At 36.5% G+C, this 23,405-nt stretch overlaps 2 protein-coding genes across 2 annotated transcripts in view; both read right to left on the bottom strand.

Annotated features, from left to right (window-relative positions):
- LOC112508819 overlaps positions 1 to 10,759 on the bottom strand; it is a 35,004-nt gene extending 24,245 nt beyond the window's left edge. The window contains exons 1-4 of the mRNA XM_025113610.1: positions 10,696 to 10,759; positions 9,095 to 9,669; positions 8,598 to 8,660; positions 7,636 to 8,236 (exon numbers count right to left, since the gene is read on the bottom strand). Coding sequence (XP_024969378.1) covers positions 7,636 to 8,236; positions 8,598 to 8,660; positions 9,095 to 9,638 — 1,208 coding nt within the window. The 5' untranslated portion in view covers positions 9,639 to 9,669; positions 10,696 to 10,759. The remainder of the gene's footprint in view (positions 1 to 7,635; positions 8,237 to 8,597; positions 8,661 to 9,094; positions 9,670 to 10,695) is intronic.
- Positions 10,760 to 15,574: 4,815 nt separating this feature from the next.
- Positions 15,575 to 20,771, bottom strand: LOC112529628 (BEL1-like homeodomain protein 8). The gene is made up of 4 exons (XM_025140959.1): positions 19,614 to 20,771; positions 18,664 to 19,079; positions 18,462 to 18,522; positions 15,575 to 16,231 (listed from the first exon to the last, which is right to left on the bottom strand). Exons 1-4 carry the CDS (start codon positions 20,769 to 20,771, stop codon positions 15,782 to 15,784), a joined length of 2,085 nt encoding a protein of 694 aa, XP_024996727.1. The 3' UTR covers positions 15,575 to 15,781.
- Positions 20,772 to 23,405: the final 2,634 nt, after the last annotated feature.

Consider the following 23,405-nt stretch of genomic DNA (forward strand, 5'->3'; position numbering starts at 1 on the left):
AGTAAGCATCATATCGCAAGAAGAAATTAAAATACAACAAATGTAGTTCGATCGCTAGTGGAAACGATAAAAGGATTGTTCTTGCTTCACACTTTAACGGCCCATATTTAAATCTTAAACACTTTACCAGCCCACTTCAATTCAGTGCCACTTCACTCTTAACTGCCCTTTTTTGCCAATCACTAAATTGACAGCTCAACTGAATTTATATATAAATATGTGTGTGTAAATATGCGATTTCGTCGGTCAAACCGCCAAATGAAAAAGTTCAAACCACAAACCAGACCAAATCGCACTGCCAAAAACGATCCAGTTTTGTCTGGTTTCGACCTGTTTTCACGGTCCAACAGTTTTTTGCACACACAGCATTTTCTATTGAAGAATAAAAGGTAGCTCTATACACCCACACCCTAAAGGGTTCAAATGTGTGAACAGAGAACTACCGCAAGAATCTTGATCACTCGGATGATACAAAATTCACCTTCAATTACTTTGTGTCAGAAATTGTGGCTCACAAGTTAAATATCAAATTCGTGCACAAGCTAAATACGAAACTTACCTGCCTACCTAGTAAAACAATTTCCTAAAGACCGAGTTTCTTATCCCAAAGCCAACCTTCCTCCTTTACTTTAAATCCTTAATCCCTTATCCATACTCTCTAACTTATCATACATCTCCTTTAACATCACTTGCACGGTTGCACCCTCCTCAGAAACTTGTGTAAATGTTTCAAGCCTGCTATCATTGCAAATAGATCCAAATCGAATAGAAAATAGAAATGGATGGAAATCAGACTAATCAACAAACGTTTTTTTAAATACCTAGATGAAGTCCAAGATCTCCACCTTTTTTTGAACCAAAATCTTACATTATTTTCTTTCTTGTCAACAAATATCCAGAGGCAAGTATATACATCTCCATTAAAAATTGCATCAAGTTTCATTTTAGGATGTTCCGAACTAATTGTAATGTTTTCTTTTCAGAAAAAAATTAAGCTAAAAGGACTAGCGCCTTACATTTGGTTCTAGAAACAAGAACAAAAAGGTTTGACTCGATTATAAAAATCCACTTTGTCCCTTCATTCATTGTTGAGCTTTTATTTTACTTAAGAGTGTTGTGTAGAGATTTCCATCACTTGCACAGTTGTGCCCTCCAGAGAGACTTGCGTATCTGTTTCAAGCCTACTATCATCAACTATTGCAAACAGATCCAAAAGGAATAGAAATAGAAATGGATAGAAATCAGACAAATCAACAAACTTTTTTTTTTCTAAATCCCTAGACAAAATCCATAATCTCCATCTTTTTCTGAATCGAGATCATAAATTCTTCTCTCTTGTCAAGTCAAATCCAGAGGCAAATATATACACTCGCTCTCCCCCTAAATATTGCATCAAGTTTCATTCTGGGATGTCCCAAATTAATTGCAACATTTCCTTTTTCAGAAAAAGTTTAAGCTAAAAAGATTAGCGCCTTACTTTTGGTTTCTAGCAACAAGAACATCAAAAGTTTGAAATGATTAAAAAATTCATGTTGCTCATTCATTCATTGTTAAGCTTGTATTTTACTTCGAGTTTTGTGTAGAGATTTTCATCATTTTCAACTCTCAATAATGCATGTCAAATCACATACACGCTAGTGTAAATGTGTGTGTTACTGTTGTCTAAAAGTAATGTCGACTGGTGTGACTTTAGTTCTGGTAGACTTAGTTTGTTAGTCTGTTATTTTTCTTTTTGTTTAGCCAATAAATAAGTGGGGCTAATCATTTGTAAACTCAATTCATTTTTCTCATCTAATGAAATTATTTGCCTCACGCATCCAAAATTTTCTCAAGGATTTCCACTAATTTCCTAATAAATTGGTTTCAGACCATGTGATCAAAGACACGCTTCTGTTGGTTATGAATATTTTCGATTTTTGCTTCTGCTATTGATCAAGACACTGTTTTTTTAAATTGCTCCTTCCGATTGCAATCTTGGCAATCAATTGCGTCAATCTTGAAGTCCGATTCAAGGCAACTGGATTCAAGGTGGAGCAACATCAAAAATTGACGATCGATTGGTCTCTGAAATTTGCAATGACGATCGATTGAATAAGCAACATCTCAAATTGGTGATTGATTGGTCTCTTGAATTGAAATTGGCGATCGTTTAGGCCGGCATCTGAAATTGGCGATCCATTGGAAACTAGAAATTGAAATTGGTGATCAATTGGCCACTTGTGTTCTATTCTAGGTGGGGGACGACTAGAATTGGTCATCCTTTGGTGATCGAAAGCACTTGCCTCGATTCAATCAAGATTTTAGCGATGCCTCCACAAATGATCAAGATCGACAAGTTTACTCGGAAATATAATTTTAGCTTATGGCAAATTAAAATGAGAGCTCTCCTAAAACAAGAAGGAAATTGGACTCCCTTGGCTGTGAAAGACCTGCAAATATGGTTGATTCTAAGTTTAATCAACAAGATGGGAAGGCTCACAGCACCATCTTGTTGTCCTTGGCCAATGAAGTGATTTACGAGGTCACGGATGAGGAGACTGCCACATCTTTATGGATGAAACTTGAAAGTCTCTACATGACAAAGTCTTTAACAAACAAGTTATTGTTAAAGCAAAGGTTATTTTTGCTTCGAATGAAGGATGGGATGCCATTGAAGGAACATCTTGACGAGTTAAACTCCATTCTTATGGATTTAAAGAATGTTGAGGTCAAGGTTGAAAATGAGGATGTTGCCCTCATTTTATTGGTTTCATTGCCACCCTCATACGAAAATTTTGTCAACTGATTTGTAGTTGGAAGGGACTTACTTTGGAAGAAGTTCAATCAATTTTGCATTCACGAGAATTACGCCATAAAGCTTCCGAAAATGGAGCTGAAAGCCAATTTGTTGGCTTTTCAGTGGTAAATGAAGGTAAAGAAAAGGGTCAAGAGAAAGGTAAAGGCAAGTGGAAAGGAAGAGGTCGATCAAGATCTAAGGGTCGAGGATTGAAAGCAAGCCCGAAAGATGTATGTCATAAATGTGGTGATTTTGGACATTGGAAAAATGAATGTCCAAAACGAAACGAGAAGGCATCCGCTGCCGTTGATAAAGATGATTCGGTTCAAGGCTGATCTGGTTCTTTTAGTAGTCGACTCTAAAAGTCAACAAGATGAGTGGATTCTTAACTCCGGGTGTTCATTTCACATGACACCGAATAAGGCCTCGTTTGATACTTATGAAAAGGTTGCAACAGGAAGTGTTTTAATAGGGAACGACGTTCAGTGTAATGTTGCTGGAATAGGTTCGGTAAGTGTCAAGATGCACGACAGGGTAGTGAGAACTTTGGCTGATGTTCCTCACGTACCTAATTGGATAAACAATTTGGTTTCTTTGGGAGCCTTAGATTCCAAAGGTTTCAAGTATAGCTGTGAAAAAGGAGTACTTCGGGTCTCTAAAGGTGCATCAGTGGTGATGAAAGGAGTCAAGAAAGGTACCTTGTATGTGCTTGAAGGCAACACGGTTGTTGGGTCAACATCACCAGCCTTTAGTTCTGATAAAAACGGGTCATATTTGACACTCTTGTGGCACATGAGGATGGGGCATGTTAGTGAGAAAGGCATGCTCATGCTCAACAAGCAAGGACTTCTTGGAGGTTATAAAGTTGTTGAACTAGGCTTTTGTGAGCATTGTATCTTTGGAAAACAAAGGGGAGTGAGTTTTTCAAAGGTTGTCCATAATACCAAGTCTACTTTGGACTATCTACATGTTGATTGTTGGGGTCCTTCACAAGTTCTTCTCTTGGTGGTGGCCGTTATTTCCTCTCAATTGTTGACGATTACTCTAGGATGACTTGGGTGTTTATCATGAAACATAAGAGTGAGTCGTTTGAAAAAAAGTTTAAAGAATGGAAGGTTCTCATTGAAAATCAAGTTGGGAAGGAGATAAAGAGATTGCAAGGAATTTTGTTCAAATGAATTTGAACGGTTTTGTAAAGATGAAGGAATTGCAAGACACCGAACGGTTAGGCACACTCCACAGCAAAATGAAGTGACCGAAAGAATGAATAAACGCTACTAGAAAGAGTTAGATGTGTGTTGTCAAATGCAGAGTTGTTTAGAGGTTTTTGGGTTTAGGCGTTAAACACGGTTTGTTACTTAGTGAACAGGTCTCCGACAACTGCAATTGGTTGTAAAACTCCTATTGAAATGTGATCTGGTAAGCCAGTTGATTACACGAATTTACGGGTATCTAGTTGTCCTTCGTACTACCATATGAGTGAAGGAAAGTTGGAACCAAGGTCAAAGAAGGGGTTGTTTATGGGATATGGTGCTGGAGTAAAAGGGTATAGAATCTAGTCATTTGATGAAAGGAAGGTGATTCTCATCCGTGATGTAATATTTGATGAAGGAAGTATGTTGTGTGACGTACAGTATTCATCTACTTCAAAAGACCAGGAGGAGAGGATCTCCGAACAAGTGGAACTTGAGTTAAATGATTCTGATGAGGGTGAAAATGTTTCTGAACAGCGCAGTAACATGACTAAAACAGGCCCTGTTGAGTCCAAAAGTCAGCACCAGCCTATGGAATTTCGGTCCATAGCATTAGACAAGCCTCGAAGACAAGTTGGTAGGCCGAATCAGTATGGTTTTGATGACGTTGTGGCCTATGCATTAAAAGTTACTGAAGAATTGGAGTTCTTTGAACCGTCTACTTATAGAGAAGCAATCACAACAAAGGAGGTTGATGTGTGGATAGCAGCCATGAGTGAAGAAATGAAGAAATGTTGTCCCTTCACAAAAATAGGACTTAGGACTTGGTAAATTACCTCAAGGCAGAAAAGTTGTGACCTGTAAGTGGATTTTTAAGCGGAAAGAAGAGCTGCCAGGAGCTGAAAATGTGAGATTTAAGGCTCGTTTGGTGGCTAGAGATTATAGCCAAGAGCAAGGGGTTGATCACAATGAAATCTTTTCACCGGTGGTGCGTCATACATCCATTCGAGTGTTGTTGGCACTAATAGCACAACAAAATTTGGAGTTGGAACGGTTGGATGTTAAAACAGCGTTTTTGCATGGAGATCTTGAAGAAGAAATTTATATGAGTCAACCAGAGGGATTTGTGGTTCAAGAAAAGAAAGATTGTGTTTGTAACCTCAAGAAATCACTTTACGGGTTGAAGCAATCTCCGAGGCAGTGATATAAGCGATTTGACAGCTTTATGGTGAAACATGGTTTTAATCGAATCCCTTATGATTGTTGCATATATCATAAGTAGTTGATGGTTCACGTGTGTATTTGCTACTTTATGTGGATGATATGTTGGTACCAGCTCGAGATAAGACTGAAATTAAGAGGTTGAAACAACTCCTTAATTCTGAGTTTGATATGAAAGATTTGGGGGCTGCTCAAAAGACACTTGAGATGGAAAGAGTTGGCAATTGCTGAATGGTTAGGTGCAGAATGATTAAGTGGTCAGAATGATTAAGAGACTCATGATATAGTGCAAAATGAAATATAATTGTTTGGTAATTGTTTACAATGAAATTAGAGTGCTGAATGGTTAAGGGAGGCCTAGGATACAAAATTATTCAGAGTGTTTTAGAACCATTAAGAGGCAAACTTTTTTTTTTGCCAAACAAAATTCACCTCTTAAAGATTCAGAAGTTGCCTCTTAATGGAACTATTAAGAGGTAAACAAACAACCCCTAGACATAAACTTTTCTTGTCACAAAAAAGTTACATTTTGAAGATACTTTTTCGGTTTGGTATGGCTTCGGCAAAGCCTTTGAGCACTCCATTATCTGCAAGTTTCAGGTTGTCAGTGGCTTTGGCTCCTCAAACAGAAGCTGAAGTGGAGTATATGAGCAGATTTCCTTATTCAAGTATTATGGGAAGTCTTATGTATGTTATGGTCTGCAGTAGGCCTGACATAGCTCATGCCATTAGTGTCATTTCGCGCTATATGGCTTGTCCAGGAAAGGAACATTAGGCTGTTGTGAAACGTATTTTTCGGTATCTTAAAGGTTCAGTTAATGTGGGTCTCATTTATGGAGGAAAAGGAGACAGCTTTGTTGCTCGGTATACAGACTCGGATTATGCAGCTGACCTTGACAATCAAAGATCATTAACGGGTTATGTGTTCACTGTTGGAGATGCCTTAGTAAGCTGGAAAGCAGCGTTACAGCCATCAGTTGCTTTATCCTCAACAGAGGCTAAATATATGGCACTTACAGAGACTGCCAAGGGTTTCATCAAGATCAAGCTGTGATTTTATGTGACAATTTAAGTGCTATTTGGCTTGCGAAAGATCAGGTGCATCATGAAAGAACGAAACACATAGACGTTCGTTATCATTTCATACGGTCAGAAAGAAGAGTTAAAGTGAAGACCGATGACAACCCAGCTGATGCACTTACTAAACCTCTTCCTTTAAACAAGTTCAGACATTGTTTAGATCTCCTAAACATTGATAACTAGAAGTAGATTTCTTTTTGTAGAATTAAAGTCAAGGTGGAGATTTGTTGAGTGGTGTGACTTTAGTTCTGGTAGACATAGTTTTGTTAGTCTGTTATTTTTCTTTCTGTTTAGCCTGTAAATAAGTGGGGCTAATCATTTGTAAAACTCGGTTCATTTTTCTCATCTAATGAAATTCTCTACCTCATGCATCCAAAATTTTCTCAAAGATTTCCAGTAATTTCCTAACAAGTAATTAATACAACAAAAAGCTTGTAAGCACATACGGCATGCTAGAGATCTATATGAAATGTTGCAATGTTGTGGAACACAAAAAGGCACCCTAAGAAAGACAACATCCATTTTTGCGTTAGTTCCCCTCCCAGATTCCCCCTGTCTCCTTAGCTCAGGCCCTATCCCTAACAATCTGTAGGATAATTAACTTTAAAAGTGGTTATCAGATATCCACGCCAACCAAACATGTTTCTGTTGATAGTAGCTAAATGTTGTACACTATATAGTACTATAGTAAATGAACTTAGAAAGTAATTCCCTCTTTCAGATGAATACCTTACTATATTGTGACAGATACAAACTGCTGCAGCTACAGAAGAAAGAAGTCCAAGAAGCCCAATTTTTCTCATAAAATCGCATGCTCACAAATCACAAGTGGTAAGATGAGCATGGGAATTGCAAATAGTAGCTCTTATCTTGTATAATAGTTTCCATACTCATAATAAGCAAGATAAAAGAATATGTCTTTGAAGGCACAACAGAAATGGCAAAGATACTGAAGAGGCCATCGGACAAGACAACCAAATATATAAACTTAATAGCATAAACCAACATGAAGATCATAAAAGAAGCAATAATAGCTTTTGCACCAAGAAAGAACCTAGAATGATATATGAAATGGGCAATTGGCTCGGTCTACAAAGATTTGAGTACTTGCTAAAAAGGTCTACAAACTCTCTGAAGCAAGATAATTACGGGGTAAAGTTCTCAATCGGTATCTTGTGAGAAACAACACATAGCTTTGGGCTTAAATCCAACTCTCGTTTACTTTAAAATATTTCACCCCTAGGAAAAACCAACTCAATAAGCTTTTAACATACTGTAAGAAACATCATTTGGTGGTGTAGTAAGATTAATATCTGACTTAAAGAAAGAGATAGAAATATGACGAAATATGGCAAGTATTAATACCTTTGCTTCTTTGAGCATGCAAGGCAAGTTTCCTTATGCCCATGCCTCTTACACCTGGATGATGGTGACCTAGGAGAGATTGGATGATTTTTGGTATTTCTACAAGTATCAGGATCTGTCTTTCTTGCCGATGTCTCTATGTTAGATGATGTGCTTGTGCCACTGATTAGTGCCTCAGTGCCACTTTCAACAGACTTGCCATCGAGGGATTTTCTTGAAGGACAACCAACATTCCCTACTTGTCCTAAATCCATGGAACCCTCATCCAATGATTCTTGTACAGCATGATGAGGAATGCCTTCAACTCCTCTGCTATTTAGTGAGGCTTTATGGCCTTTTGCAGAGCTGATATTCCAGCTGAGATCAGCTTCTTTTACTTCAGCATCATCATTTACTTCTTCTACATCAAAATTACTTAGACCAGAATCTGTTGTCATGCATCCTCTTTTAAAGGTTATCAGAGTAGGGTCTTCTTCGGACCTATCACTACATTCCTCACCACCATCATCTTCATCTTCCACGGACTTGGAGCCACTACATTCGTTCTTGCAGTTATCAAGCCGAAGTAATTTATCTGGTCTTTTCAGCTTCATATCCACATCTACACACATAATGATCCACTTAGTTAGAGCAACCACTGCAGGAAATGCACTTGCATCTAGTAATAGTATCTTTTCATAATCCTTTTCCTGAATTTAGAAAAAATAAAAAAGAAACACTTTTCCCCTTTTGATTGTATTTAATCCACCCCTTCGATTGATTGTATAGCATCTCAAAATACCCAATGCAAAAAAACTTCCCCTCACTTTTTTTATCAAAAAATCAAATGTACAATTTCATTCAAAAAAGCCAATTTTCATGACAAACGGGAATCGTTAACTTTTCGTCGACTGAGAATCTAAAATCCGGTTTAATAAAACAAATATATCACAATTTTGAAACTCTTGGTTAGAAAACAGTACCGCTGTTGCTGCTGGAATTAGCTTCAGACGCCTTATCTTGACTTTCTTTATCGTTATCATCACCTACATGCCAGCAAACATGAGTGTACAACAGCAAAAATTAATAACAAATACTTATAAAAGAGATCGCTACTGAAACAAAATAAAATGTGCAAACTGAGACCAATAATAAATTTGAAAACCAAAGCTTGCCAGAGGTGACATCCTCTTTCCACAAAGATAAATGTGAAAACCACAAACATGCCGGTTGACATAGGACAGATTTGGTGTCAGACGTCACTGTTAATAGCAGGGCAGGATTTTTCTCTTTGTAAGTTAGCAACAGAGTATTTAGCTTTAAGAATATTTAAAAAGGGAAAGCTACATTTACAACATAGATGTTCATTTGCAAAATTGAACTGTAGATAACTTTTGGTAACAACAAAGTACTGTAGTTAAATAATGAATGCCGAATTAAATTGGTGGCCAATAAGATAAGAGACCAGATGTTCACCCACCTGCTTCAGTTTTTATTCGTTTAAGTTTAGATAAAGCCTTATTAACAGAAGTAGCCACTCTCTTCCTTTTCCTACCACCCACGTCCAAACCATGATTTTCTTGTGTATGATCTTCGCTAGCATCCATCACACACCGCTTCAAACTCCTTCCAACTTTGTCCTTCTTCGACTTTATATTTGATGAAGCAGGCTCTTCAACAATCTTCTTGGATTCCAAAGAACCTAATGAAGTGTGCTTCTTGCGTCTATCATACCTCTTTAAAGGAGTTGTTATCGTCTGTTTCTGAGTTCTCTCTGATTTCTCCTTAATTGGAGGAGTGGCTGATGGGTTCTGCTTCTCCAGTCGTTTAGACTTGCGAGTACTAGTGGGATTTTCTTTTGTCTGTTTCCTTGATGATGTTTCTCTGGATGACCTTCTTGAGCTAGAAGCATCACTTGATCGCAATATTGAAGCAGAAGATGCATCTTGTTTTACCATTTTCTTCTTTGGCTTGATACTTTCATCAGTCTTAACTCTGTTACTACGTCGGTTATCATTTGCCATCCTGGCAACTGCAAAGAAGTGGTAGCTCAACCTTACACAGTAGTATAAACAGAAAAACATTAGGCAAAAACCAGAAGAGAGATTGCACAAGCAGAGAGAAAAGTCAACCCAAATTAGAGACGGCCATCATTCTTTAAGAATCAAATAGAAGGTAACATCTTCCAACTCACCACCTGAAGATGCAAGTCTCTTATTCTAAATTTCACGAAGAAGATTCCTACTTGCACTTTTAATCACTAGCATAAAAAACAACAGACAAGGGTGGTGCCTGGTTGGTTTAAGCTTGGCTTCAAAGGTCAAAAGTACCTGGAGGTCCCAGGTTCAAATCCAAGGAGGAATGAAAATCCCCTTGTGACCATGGAGGTTCAAATGCGGTGACTCCAGGCTATGTGCAAAGTAGGTGGTTGCCCTGGGATTAGTCGGCTCGCATAGCGGGTTGGATATCCAGGTTAGTAAAAAAAAACAGACAAACTGAACAACCAGGCTGCACCTATCTAAAAATTCAGCAGACTATCCCAGTTCACCCATGGCACATAGTCCGTTACATATTACAAAAAGACAACAATGTGATATTCGTGCAAGAAAACCCCTAGCACTGTGTCACGTGTAGAACAATAGCAGCAGTGACGGAGGGGGAAGGGGTTGGCAGGTCACAGGTGTACTACCCCTCCAATTTTTGTATTAATTGTAAAAAATTGCAACAAAATCATAAATCATAACCCAAAAAGATTAAGAATTTGTGGCCATTGCATAAATTTATCGCCCTAACACTTCCGAAAATCTACAGACCAACTTACTCTAATTTCTTGTCATCATAATTGATAATCAAAAACAAATTATCAACGCGTATAAGAGTATGAACTCCACCAAATCAGCATTTTATCCACAAATTTATATGTCAAAACAAAATCTAAAACAATATTTAAACAGTAATAACCTAGATCCAACGAGAAATATAAGATTATACATCAAGATTTCAACGATGAGAGACAAAACCGCGTTCATTAGATTAGGGTTTTACACGTCCATGCATGCAATGACTGTTTGTTCAACTCACCTGAAGAATTTGCGGGCAAACAAACATAGAATAATCTCCGACGGAAGTATAAACGAAGGCGTAAATACAGGCGGAGTATATACAAACACAACTTCCCGGCGAGGTTCTTGATGTTCCCGCTTATAAAGAAAGGCTGCTTTTAATTGGGGAAAGACCACACTAGCTTGCTTTATTAAAAGACGGATTTACCCCTGCCCTTCCCCAATCCTTTTGAAAATTAGGACATTACCAAAGAAATTGCGTAAAGGAATTACATTAAGGGTGCGTTTGGTTTGCAGAAATGTTTATGAGGGATTTGGATTTCCATGAAGGATTTGGATTGGATTGGATTTAAAATCCATTCGTGTATTTGGTTTGCAGGATTTGGATTGAGATTTTTTTTTCTTTTGTAATTATTTTAGTCATCAAATCTCTTTCATTTCTCAAAACTACCTATTTAACCATCAAAGCTATTAATCCAACATAACTGACTGAAAGTTATTAACAACAAATTCATCAAGAATAATTCTAATGAACTGGCCATTTACAAAGCTTAAATTCAAGTCGATATGGGATCTTTTCATCATAACCAGGATTGAAGATTAGGTATGAAATAATGAGCAGTCAAGTGAAACAGTGAAGATTATGTATGAAACAATGAAGCAATCGAGTGAAACAGTGAAGCAGTCAAGCTAAAATTGAATAAATCAAACACGTCTTTCAATCAATTTCAAGAACTAAATCAAGAAAGAGCATCAATTTCCAGAACCACAAAAGCATTAGAACCACGACGATGGAGGAGAGGATTGAAGAAAAGAGACGCACCTTGGGAGAAAGCGACGGAGACGGAGACGACCACCGTGATAGAAAGCGACGGAGACGGGACGACCACCATGGGAGAAAGCGACAGAGACGGCGATGGAGGAGGCAACGGAGACGGTGAATGATGAAAATGAAGGAGGCGATGGAGACGGTGAAGGATGAAAATGGAAGAGGCGATGGAGACGGTAAGTTAGGGCAAAACAAAATCCCAAGATGGTGATGGAGGAGGCGACAGAGACGGTGAGTAGAGAGGATGACAACTATGGTATCGGTGATAAGGACGAGGGAGGAGGGGCATTGATGGCGTCGATTTTGTTCAGGGTTCAGTGAGCATCACTGCTAAATTAGGGCAAGAAGAGAAATCCGACCATACCTGGATTTGAAATACCACCCATTTCCAAAGGATTTACAAATCCATCATTTAAGGGATTTCAAATGAATCATTTGATTTCAAATCCTCACAATCCAGCAAACCAAACACTGGATTGAAATGGATTTCAAATCCAAATCCCCCCAATTTCATTCCATTCATGCAAACCAAACGCACCCTAAAGGGTGTTTGGTTCATGGAATTTCGTGAAATTGGAATGTCCAAATCTTTGACCAAATTCCAAATCTCATGTTTGGTTCATATAATAGACGTGAATGAATCATTCCAATTCCATCAAATTCCTTAATTTATTGATTTCACAATTCCACAGCATATACCACGGATTTCAAATTCCAATCCGAAAAATTCCTTAGCCCTCATCCATTCATCGAAGTTGTATCTCGATTTGCTCTGTTCTGCTATGCTCAATCTCCTTTGCTCAATCTCGTTTAAAACTAATAATGACAACAGGCCAGGTTTGGGCCGGTTATTGGTATCTCCGTCCCATAAACCTATAACTAAAATCGTCCCCATGACCGCCCTGATCCCGTCGGGGATCTTATCAGGTCTCGCGGTTTCCCTGATCCCCGTTGGGGAATTCGTGAATGTAAAAATCCTCTTTTTCCCGTTCACCGTTGGTTGTAACCGAAACCGAAACCCGAAACAGATCTAAAAATCCCCGTTAAAATTCTCGAATTTAATATTATATATATATATATATTAAAATTAATATATATACACATATCAAGCCGGGTCGGGCCGATGATCACCGTCCCGGCCCCGTCCCCGTTAAAATACCTGAATTTGTCCCTGATCCCTGCCCCGTCCCCGATAAGATGTCCCCAAAACCCAGCCCGAAAGTTTCGGTTTCAGTTTTTTTTTGCCTGTAATTTTCTTGTTGAATTTCGTGAACGAAACAAAAAAATTCCAATTCGGTTAAGAATTTCATTTCAATTCCATTCAACCAAACGCAATCAAAAGACATGGTCAAATTCCATCAAATTTCATTTTATTCCCTCAAAGTCAAATTCATTTGATGGATTCCAATTCCATTGAATTCCATTATACGAACCAAACTCCCCATAAATTTATTTTTATTTTATATAGTCTTATCTATACTATCTTATAAACCAAATTTATCAAAAAATTTAAAAACAATTTTTAATACACAAAATCTTAAAAACAACTCATAATGCATTAAGTGCTAATATTTTATGCATTCACTTTTAAAATCTTTTAAACTACAATTAAAATAACATATGGTACAAATTACCAATGCACATTATTACATTTTTTTTTCATGTTCTTAATATATTTTTGACATGTTCACTCATGCATTCACTCTCTCATACCTCTATGTCGTCTTCTCATCCCCAAATATGAGATTCAAAATTAAATTCATCATGAGTTATTAAAAGTTCTCTCGTTAATCTCTCATTCAATTGCTCTATAACTCTCGTTCTCGATCTTTTGATTCTTTGCCCTTGGTGTAAATCGAACACATTTGTGGAGTCGTTTAAATACGTTGGATTTTAAACTGTCATACAGTTTTTTCCATCGATAAACTATAATTGAAACTACAACTCTTATTTATTCAAATTGTATTGATATGTAAAGACCAATTGTAACTTGTATCATCGTTAAAATCTTTTCTAATAAAACCAGTGACACTTCAAAATCGTTAAAATTTACGGCTCCCGTCGCATTGCGCGGATACACAACTAGTTTAGACAAAAAGTCTTTTGTCCATAATCCAACCACGTTCTACATAAAATTCCGTCTTTAAAGACTAATATAGTGGAAGCATTAGGGATCACACCCATAACATGTCTTATATTTGACCAAAGTCATTACACTTCTTTGTCAACTGAATTAAGTTGCACACGAGAGGTTTCCTTATATAGAAAACCATGATTTTTCTATTTAAGAAAACATAGTAAAAACGGTTTTATTTTATTCCACTTTAAACGTGTATTCTTTTTGTGATACGATTTCTTAAAACATTTATTCCTCTTCATGATTACATCGTGGTTCAGCAATAAAGGGAAGACAAACACATAGTTCTGTTCGTTGTACTATATTGTTTAACTTCGTACTAATATCTATATTGTAATGTATTACCTATTGCGCATATTATGTCCATTAATATAGAAAAAAATCATTAAATAATCTATTAAGACAGCTGAAGCTCATAAGGGTGCGTTTGGTACATGGGACATGATGGACGAAAGAAAATTAATTGTCCCACGCTTGACAAGGTATAGGACATGACAATAACGCATTGTTCCACGTTTGGCGCGACATGGGACAGAGACAAAGTAGGAAAGCGTGGGACAAGATGGGACAAATGTATGATATAAACTAAATATTGTTAATTAACCCCCATTTGATATATAACTTTAATATTATATTTCTTTTATTGGTCAACACCGTTAGTCGCGGATGTCGCCACCACCGTCGACCACCTCCACCTCCTTTTCCACTACAACAACCCCCTCCACAATCAAATTCGACCACTAACCCCCACATCTATCGCCACCTCCACAACCACCGTCGCGCCCAACAACCACCACATTGAACCACCTGCACCTCCTCCTGTACTACAACAACCTCCTCCATTTGTCTAAATTTGTCATGTTCAACCTTAATCGTACAAAACACCAGACACACATTTGTTCTGTCCAATCCAACCATTTGTGCATACCAAAACTATACCCAACATACATATTTTGTTACAGTAACGTTTTTTGAATATTTATTGAACAGAAAGACAATGTTACCATAAAAAATGTAGAAAACTATGCATTTGTTTTAAGTTTTTTCTAATAACGTCAAAGGAATGTAAAACAAAACAACATCAAACAACCATTTATAGTAAAGTTCCAGATTCTATCAAGCAAGATGACTTATTACGTATTTTTTAAGATCCGGATACGTTTGAAGAATCATACGATAATTATATTAAATACTATTAATGTTCACATATATAATTTTCAAATATTTATTAGTATTTTAAGAAAAAAGCTGCATAATAAAACATCAAAGAGTTGAAAATGTTGATATAGAAGTTATAAAACTAAATGCAAATGTTATAACGGGCTCATTTAGGAGTGGTTTGAAATTGGTTTAACTTAGATTGTCTATTTTCCATTTAGAAAATCTATTGAGATGCTCTGAATAACCAAAAATCACACGTGACCTTCCAATTTGCAAAAGCTAAACGTGAAATCAATTGCCCGGACATATTGTATTGTATTTCGCATCATTTGGAAGTCCTTCGAGCTCGTCGTATTATACATATATCCATACTTTATATATAACTTCTTTGTATGTATTTTAAAATTGAGTAAATTATGTTTTATATCTCTATGGATTTTTAAAAGTCACGACTTTTGTCCCTACGATTAAAAGTCATCATACTTCACTTACTTTATCAAGTAACATTCTCGATCATTCAAACGAATTGTTGGCGTCTTCTACGAGGAAAAAAGCTAACTAGGCAGAAATTTTATTTCTCAATTATTGGATAAAATTATTGGTCATTGCCATACTTATCCGGTGACGTAAACAACACTTGATAAATGCTTACTCGCTAAGAGTCAAACTCAAACGGCTCAAAACCAAGAGTACCCATTGACATAATAAAAAACACAAGAATAGTCAATCAATTTTGGTACCATACATGCTATAAGAGGAATTGTTGCCAAATTTGGAATTCAAAGATTAGGGTTTTGGAAGGGAACTTCCATCTTTAGTAAGTACAAAGCATAAAGAAACCTCACCTCCCAATTCGTTTGGTTTTTCTAACCATTAATTGGAAACAAAAAATAGTGTTTACCATCTTCCAACCGTATCCCTTTCTATCTTTCTTCTACTGCCACTTTTTCTTTTCTTATTGCAATGGCTGACTAAAACCTAACCCACAAAATCATGAATCAACTGACCTCCAAAATGTTGCTGTAACTGTTGAACATTCTCAGCATTCTGTCTGAGACCCAAAGTAAGTGAAACCGGACCCAACCCACTTGCATCGAACGTGGCTCGAGGGTAGGGCAGAATGCTCATCAGTCGGTCCATGCTGGCTAGAGGAATCTGGTACTCGGGCCTAGCCAACTTCTCGTGGTCCTGTAGTTGTTGGTCATTCGGTTCGTCTCCTGTTAAGGCCGTCTGAGGGTTTCTTGAACATGATTGTTCTGGTGGTTGCATGTTAGAAAACGAGCTCATGTCCATCCGGCTAGAGTCTTGACCGGCCGGTGGAGGGTTGGTGGAGTTTGGTTCAGCTAAGCCTTTGGTTTCGAGGGTGTGGATTTCTTCAACCATTGGTTTCCAAATACGAACTCTTGCATTTATGAACCAGTTCGAGACCTGATCATTCAACAATATTTAGCAAATATCATTTACTTTCTTTGACTTTTTTGCATTAGTAGGTGACAATGAGCGACCATTTTTCTCCAAAAAAAGTCAAATTCTTTTATTAAACGTCTAAACAAACTAAAAGAATAGCATAAACAAGACTTTCAACAATTTTCAGTAGGGTGTAAATCATGCGAGTAGAGTATAGTAACCTAATTTTCAAGCTCGAAATCGACTCAAAAACATGCGATAGTAAAAAACAAAGCTCGACTCAAACTCGATAACTATTTTTCAAGTTTGAACTCGAACTTCAATCAAGCTCGAACTCAACTCAAATCAAGCTTGAACTCGACCTCGAACTCGGATCGAGCTTGAACCAAGCTCACCCATTGAAATTTATGAAAATTTAGGGCCTTACTCTTATAAATTTTAAAACTTGGACGTGTTCACTTAGTTTTTATAAACTAAAGAGTTCAACTTCAAACTTCATCATCAAAAAGACAAAGTTAGAAATTTCGTTCAACTCCTTCTCTTTTTATAACATCTTTTCTCCATTCTTTTACCATCTCTCTTCCAATAAGGGACAATTTCACTAACCCTTTTTTATAGTTTTTCTTTGTCTTTTCTTAATTATGATTTTAATAAAAAATAATAGATTAATTTTTATAATAAAAAATGTACAATTTTGTTTAAATATTAAAAAAATATAAGACATTTTTATTATTTATATTTTACAAATTTTATCATAAAAACTTATTATATTTTAAAACTAATTGTATATAACATAATCGAGTATCTCACGAGCTTTTCGAGTCGAGTGTATTGGGTAGTTGAAATCAACTCGTTAGTATGTTGAGTCAAGTTCGAGTTCGAGTTCGAGCCAAGCCTATTCAAGTCGAGTGTTGACTGAGCTTTGACCGAGTCGATCTCGAGAAGTTCGCAAGTTATCTCGTATTGTTTACACCCCTATTTAATTCAAGTTCAATACTCTTTCACAACTTCATCACTGAAGGTATATCATGGAAGACTATACAAATGAAACTTCAAACGATATCATTATACGAGAACACGTTTGAAATAAATCACCATTACATGTGATTAAAGTATGGCGATGAAATGGGGGCGGGAGACTTGGCCCACAACCTTGAAAGGTCGGTGGTGTCAATCAATCCATAGTGTCTTCATCACATGTGATGGTTGTATGTTTCAAATTATTCTTGCATTCTTTTAAATGGTACCGTTTCGGTGAGAATAAAAGTTATGGTGAGAACTCGTGTCCAAAACTTTCATACACCTTCAACTATCTTTATTTACCTATTATTACTATCATAACCAAAACTTTAACAAATTTACGAGCGTGAAATTGATTTAATATATGTAAAAGTTCGTGAAAGTGGGTTAAAATGAATATAAATGAGAAGACACAAATAGTTAGAAGGTAAATGAAGTTAGATCAAAAATTCAACTCATCCAAAAGTTTATTATGGTTCACACTATTCTCAAAATAACTCTTAGAGTTAGTTTGGTTTGCAAGAATGTTTTATAGGGATTTGAATTTTGAATTGGAATGGATTTGAAATCATTGGTGTGTTTAGTTTGTAGGATCTGGAATGTAATTGGATTTTATAATTTATAAAAATAATTAAATTACATTTTTTATAGATTATTAAACAACTAATGTTCTTAACATTTTCTAAAACCTTATTTCATACAATCCTACGAAATTCTGTAAAATCTCAAATATCCCCAAAGGATTTCAAAATCCTATGGTTGTAGGATTTCAAAATTTTATGTTTGTAGGATTTCAAATCCGGACCCAGTCAACCAAACATGGAATGGAAATCGATTTGAAATCCAAATCTCCCTAAATCCATTTCATTCTTGCAAACTAAACGGGACCTTATTCTCATAGAGAGAGAGGGGCCGGCAAAGGGAGTTCAAACGAGATTAGGGACCAGATAAAAGAATAGAATAGTAACCAAATAAAAGAACAAGAAAAAGACAAAGCACGTGATTTTACACTAACTGTCAATGCAAGGGTGTGCGGACGACGTGGCCCGCGACACAGGTCGTGGTCAAAGTTGCATGAATCACATGTGACCATATACGTAAATTAGTGTAAAGTCATATGTGATTTAAATGTTTTATTATTCTTATCGAGTTACTGTTCTCGTATGAACCTGAATCTCCAATTATATCTAGCAAGAGTGTTGTTTGACCATCAAAAGTCAAGATTGCTAACCTGATTTCTGGTTAAACCAGTTTGTGTAGCCAACATATGCTTGTCTGCGTYCGAAGGATACCTTCACGTACAATCAAACTTCCATGTCAACTTCATAACGATGGTAATTGGTTTTTCAGTCATACCATACTGAACCACCATTTGTAACAAAACATCATTCATACATTAATTAATATAGTGATAAAGAGGAAAAAGGACTCACGGATGAAGAAAATGATCGAAAAGCCACGTTTTAAGAACAGCAATAGCTCGTTCCGGAAGCCCTCTCTGCGGCCTCCATACAGGTTGCGGCGATGTAAAGAATCCAGCAGCACCACCAACACCACCTCCGGATTTACTAAGCCTCTGATCGATTGATTTTAGCCTAGAGGTACTTGTTGCATTAGCATCAAACACTTTACTACTCGTGGTCGTCGAAGAACTCAACCCCTCTCCCACCATTTTCCTTATTTGCAACAGTTGCTCGGAAATGACTGTCTTTACAAAGTGAAAATGCCGTGAGATCGCCTTGAGAGCCAAGCAAACGTAAGGAGTGGCCGCGCCAAGCCCGGCCACAGTCTCAAAAGATGAAACCACCATCTGCATTTGCTGCAAATACTGTTTGTACCTCCTGCATACCTTGTGAAACCAAAAAAAAAACCACAAAATAAAGAAACGAAGAAAACATACCACGAAAAGCGACAACGCATCTGCTGTCGCAATAACTTTCTGGTAGGAAAAAACACCAAGTGGAGTCTACATGGCCCGTCACGAAAAGTTTGATGGGAAGTGAAGAACAATCATGGCGAGGGTTGTTTGAAACTTTATTAGTAACAAAAGAGTGGGGTAACTACAGTTCAAGTTTCTTTAATCTGTCCCCTAATTGCAAGATGTGATTGGATTCTAATCTTTCGTACCAGTTTTTGAGCGCAAAAAACTATCATTTTTATAGAAATAACGGTTTTGACAAATTGTGAAATATCAAACTCTTCCGGTAAGCATTTTTGTGTGTGTCACTTGTTAAAGAAACCTCTTGTCTGATAGAAGTTCATCGATAATCCATTTTGATGGACAAAAACTGTCTGGATTAAGTGCGGTGTAGATTTGATAAAAAGGCCCCTTACTGTTCGAAAATAAACAACAATTGAGAAGAGAAATGTATGTGTAGCCTACCTCCTCCTGCATATATAACAACCTAGCCTTCTTCCGATGAAACTCCGGCTGGAGAGATTCAGCACCGGAGGTGCTATGTTCGTTGGAACCACCAGAAGCCCTACTCATTTCTTCTTCAAGAATTTTCTGAGAGAAAACATCATGACATGTTTGAAGCAACTCCTGATCCCCTACCTCACAATTCACATTCAACAGTTCTTGTGCAGGTTTTAAATACTTGGAATTCTTCAGGATTGTTGCATAGCCGGTGAACGGACCCAGTGGCCCGGCATTCCGGTGAGCAAAAGATGAAACACCCATGAAACATTTGAGATCCGAATTGGGTAAAAGGTCCGACTTTAGAGGCCTTTCACCCGGTTGTAGAGTGAGTAGATCATCTTTAGGTTGTGGAACTGATGAAAGTGATAAACACAAAGCTTGGGTGTTGCAGTTACCCTCGTTTGCAGCCATTGTTGTTGCTGTTGTCATTTGTTCTCTATGATCATGAATTCGATTTGCTAAATAACTTGATTCATCAGAATTGTTCATCCAATACGGAATTGACTGATTCATCCCTGAATCATTCTTGCCTTGATGAGGTTGTGCAAGAGTGACCTGATCTTCGGGAAGGATGGAATGATAAAACGGCGAAGAACTGAACGCCGGGACATTTTGCACATCTTGATGGTAGCCATAGCCGCCTGAATTCAAGCTCCTATGATCAATATTCATCGAACCAGTATTCGAATAACTCACAAGATTCCAATGATCATTACCAACTTGTTGAGATGAAACAACAGTTTTCCAATTGTTAGAGTCGTTCGGCAAATTAGCAAAAGTACCACCATTAGAACCAGCTAAAATCCTTTGATCAGGCTGCGAAGAACCCATACCGGAACCGGAATCTGAACCTGGAAAAGAATCTTGATCAACGGATACAAAACCATGGCCGAGAGGTAACAAAAGATGTGGATTTCTAGGAACGGAATTGAGCATTTCAGAAGGGTATACATTGGGGTTGTATGAAAAGGGTCGATGGATATCTTTGGGTTCGAACTGAGGGTGGTCTTGTGGTGGATGTTGGTGATTCATGTCACCGGAGTTTTGCTGAAATCTCAACTTATGTCGCCGGTTTTTCTGGGCTACATGAGATTCCACCCTCAGATTGTTCATCTCCATCAACTCTCAAAGACTAGATTTTGACTAATTTAATGAACTAAATAATATTTTAATGATTCCTGCATGGACATATTCATAGAATTTAATTAAACAACTCAGATCAACTTAGCCTACAGGAAGCATAACATGATTAAATCACACAGTATGTTAAACAAAACTCCTAACTTTAAAGAATGAGAGTAATAAATCGCCAAACACGTGCACACAAAATCAAAGAAAACCTGAAGAAAGACTTGAAATCTGGAAAACCTAAACGACAAAATCAGTGACTGGATTAAAGATCGATCTGATTCACTGACCATGAAGCTCCTTTAAGTGTTTGTTGTGTTTACAAATCGATATACATCAGTGTGTATGTATATATATGTGTGTGAGTGTGTGTGTGTGGATGGGTGTGATGGTTCGTATAAAATTACCTCTGAAATGACATTGTGGACATATATGTGATGGAGCTTGAGATGTATGAGGGTGAGGAGGTACCGGAGAGACTGGATTGGGCACCGTATACGGCGGAGAAGTGGGTAGAAAAGTGGCGTAAGAGACAGGCGACGGTGGGGGAGAGAGAGAGAGGGAGATATTTGTGGATGAGAGAGGGCAGCAGGACAATGATTGCAAAGGTGATAATTCCAGTTGGCTATTTAGGTGTCTTTCATGACCTACGAGATAGTGTGTGTGTGTGTGTTTTTAAACGGCGTTGAGTTTAACGGCGAATATTTAAATTCTAAAAAGTAATATCAATTTCTACATACTATAGTTTCATAGAAAAGGAAACCATCAAGAAACCCTAAATATTGGATGGAGGGAAAATTTAATTTTTTTTTATTAACCTGGATATCCAACCCGTTATGTGATCCGATTAATTTTAGGGCAACCACCTGCTTTACAGATAGTTCGGAGTTACCGCATTTGAATCTCCATGACCACAAGGGGATTTTCATTCCCTCCTTGGATTTGAACCTGCGATCTTCTGGTACTTTTGACATTTGAAGTCAAACTCAAACCAATCAGACACCATCCTTGTGGTTGGAAAAACTTAATTTACAGATTGATATACTATATTTCTAAAATTAACATAAAATTACAATAATAATCCAATCCTAAATATTTGTAACAATTTATTTTTCATTAAATCCCATATATATAAAAACAATCTCTACAATAAACTTGTAAATTTTACGTTTAATTAAAGTCATAACAAATTATAGTTTAACTATCAATATACTTTTTTATGTTAAGATTTTTTTGTTTAACTTAATTATAAAAAAAATAGTATTTATCATGAAAATAAAATGATAAACAATTAATGATGTTTAAAATATGCATTTACAACATTATTTAAGTGTTCACAGGAATAAAAAAATAAAAAAAATGCACACAATTTAGCATTTAAAGTTGACAGTTACAACAACTTAGTTTATTTGTAGAGTTTCTACGTGCATATTTAAACTCTTAAAGTGTGTAAAATTGTAAATTTACCTTCAATACAAATATATATATATATATATATATATATATAAATAGGGTTAGGTTCACGTGAGACTAAAGGTTTTTCGTGAGACCCGTAAGACCAATTTATGTTCATTGATCAACTTTATAAGTTAATGATCTAACGGTTTAAATTGCACGGTGGCAATTTGGTAATTATTAAGAAATCTTGTGGCGTTTATGAATGTTTAGATTGTTAGATTATAGATATAATCCAAGGGTTGAGAATTGGTCTTACGGGTCTCACGAAAAACTATTGGTCTCACATGATCCCAAGTCTCTCTCTCTCTCTCTCTCTCTCTCTCTATATATATATATATATAAATTAATATTCTTTAATAATTATAAAGTTAAAAAAATTATGGTAAGAACCAAAATTCGTGTTTTAACAATTATGGGACATGATATTTTTATAAAAACATGAGTTTGACTTAGGGATAAACCTGATACAATTTAAATAGTTCATTTCATTTTCTGTGTTGCTTCTATGAAAAGGGATAGATGCAAAAAAACTTCTTCGGTTGTTGAGACCAAATAATTACATGATAGACTTAAGTGTCGAGATAGGACCATGAAAGCATGGGATCAATAAATATAATATAAACTATTTTTTTACAATACAACGGACAATATCAATGGTAGTATGGACCATCAGTTTATATGTATGAGATAATACGCGAACACATTGTTGCATAAAATTGTTATGGTATCAAAGCATGCAATTAGTAATCATATACAATGTACTATGATATGTATCAACTGGGATAATTAAATACACTCTTCACATCACATCAAAGAAATGAATACTTGCTACTTATTTATTAATTAAATATTATCACATTAACATAAAAACTCAAATATTCTTTTTAAACAATGAAGATAATTAACCATCAAAGGACGGACTTGATTTTTTTTTCCAAACGGTAACAACATTTAATTATAATAAACAAGTATATGGATATTTTTCAAATAATCATCATTTGTCTGTTGGTTATTTCATTGTTTTTCATTTTTTAAGTCATATATTCAAGTCTTTTTATAATAACTAGAAGCGTACTCGCGCAATGCAGCGAGATACATCGTGATTTTAATATTTCATTCTATTTTTTATCTCAGTCGATGCTATAATATGGCTTTTTGTGATTTTGA

This window comes from Cynara cardunculus (genome assembly GCF_001531365.2).
Source record: "Cynara cardunculus var. scolymus isolate 2C chromosome LG 1, CcrdV1, whole genome shotgun sequence".
Taxonomy (NCBI): Eukaryota; Viridiplantae; Streptophyta; class Magnoliopsida; order Asterales; family Asteraceae; genus Cynara; species Cynara cardunculus.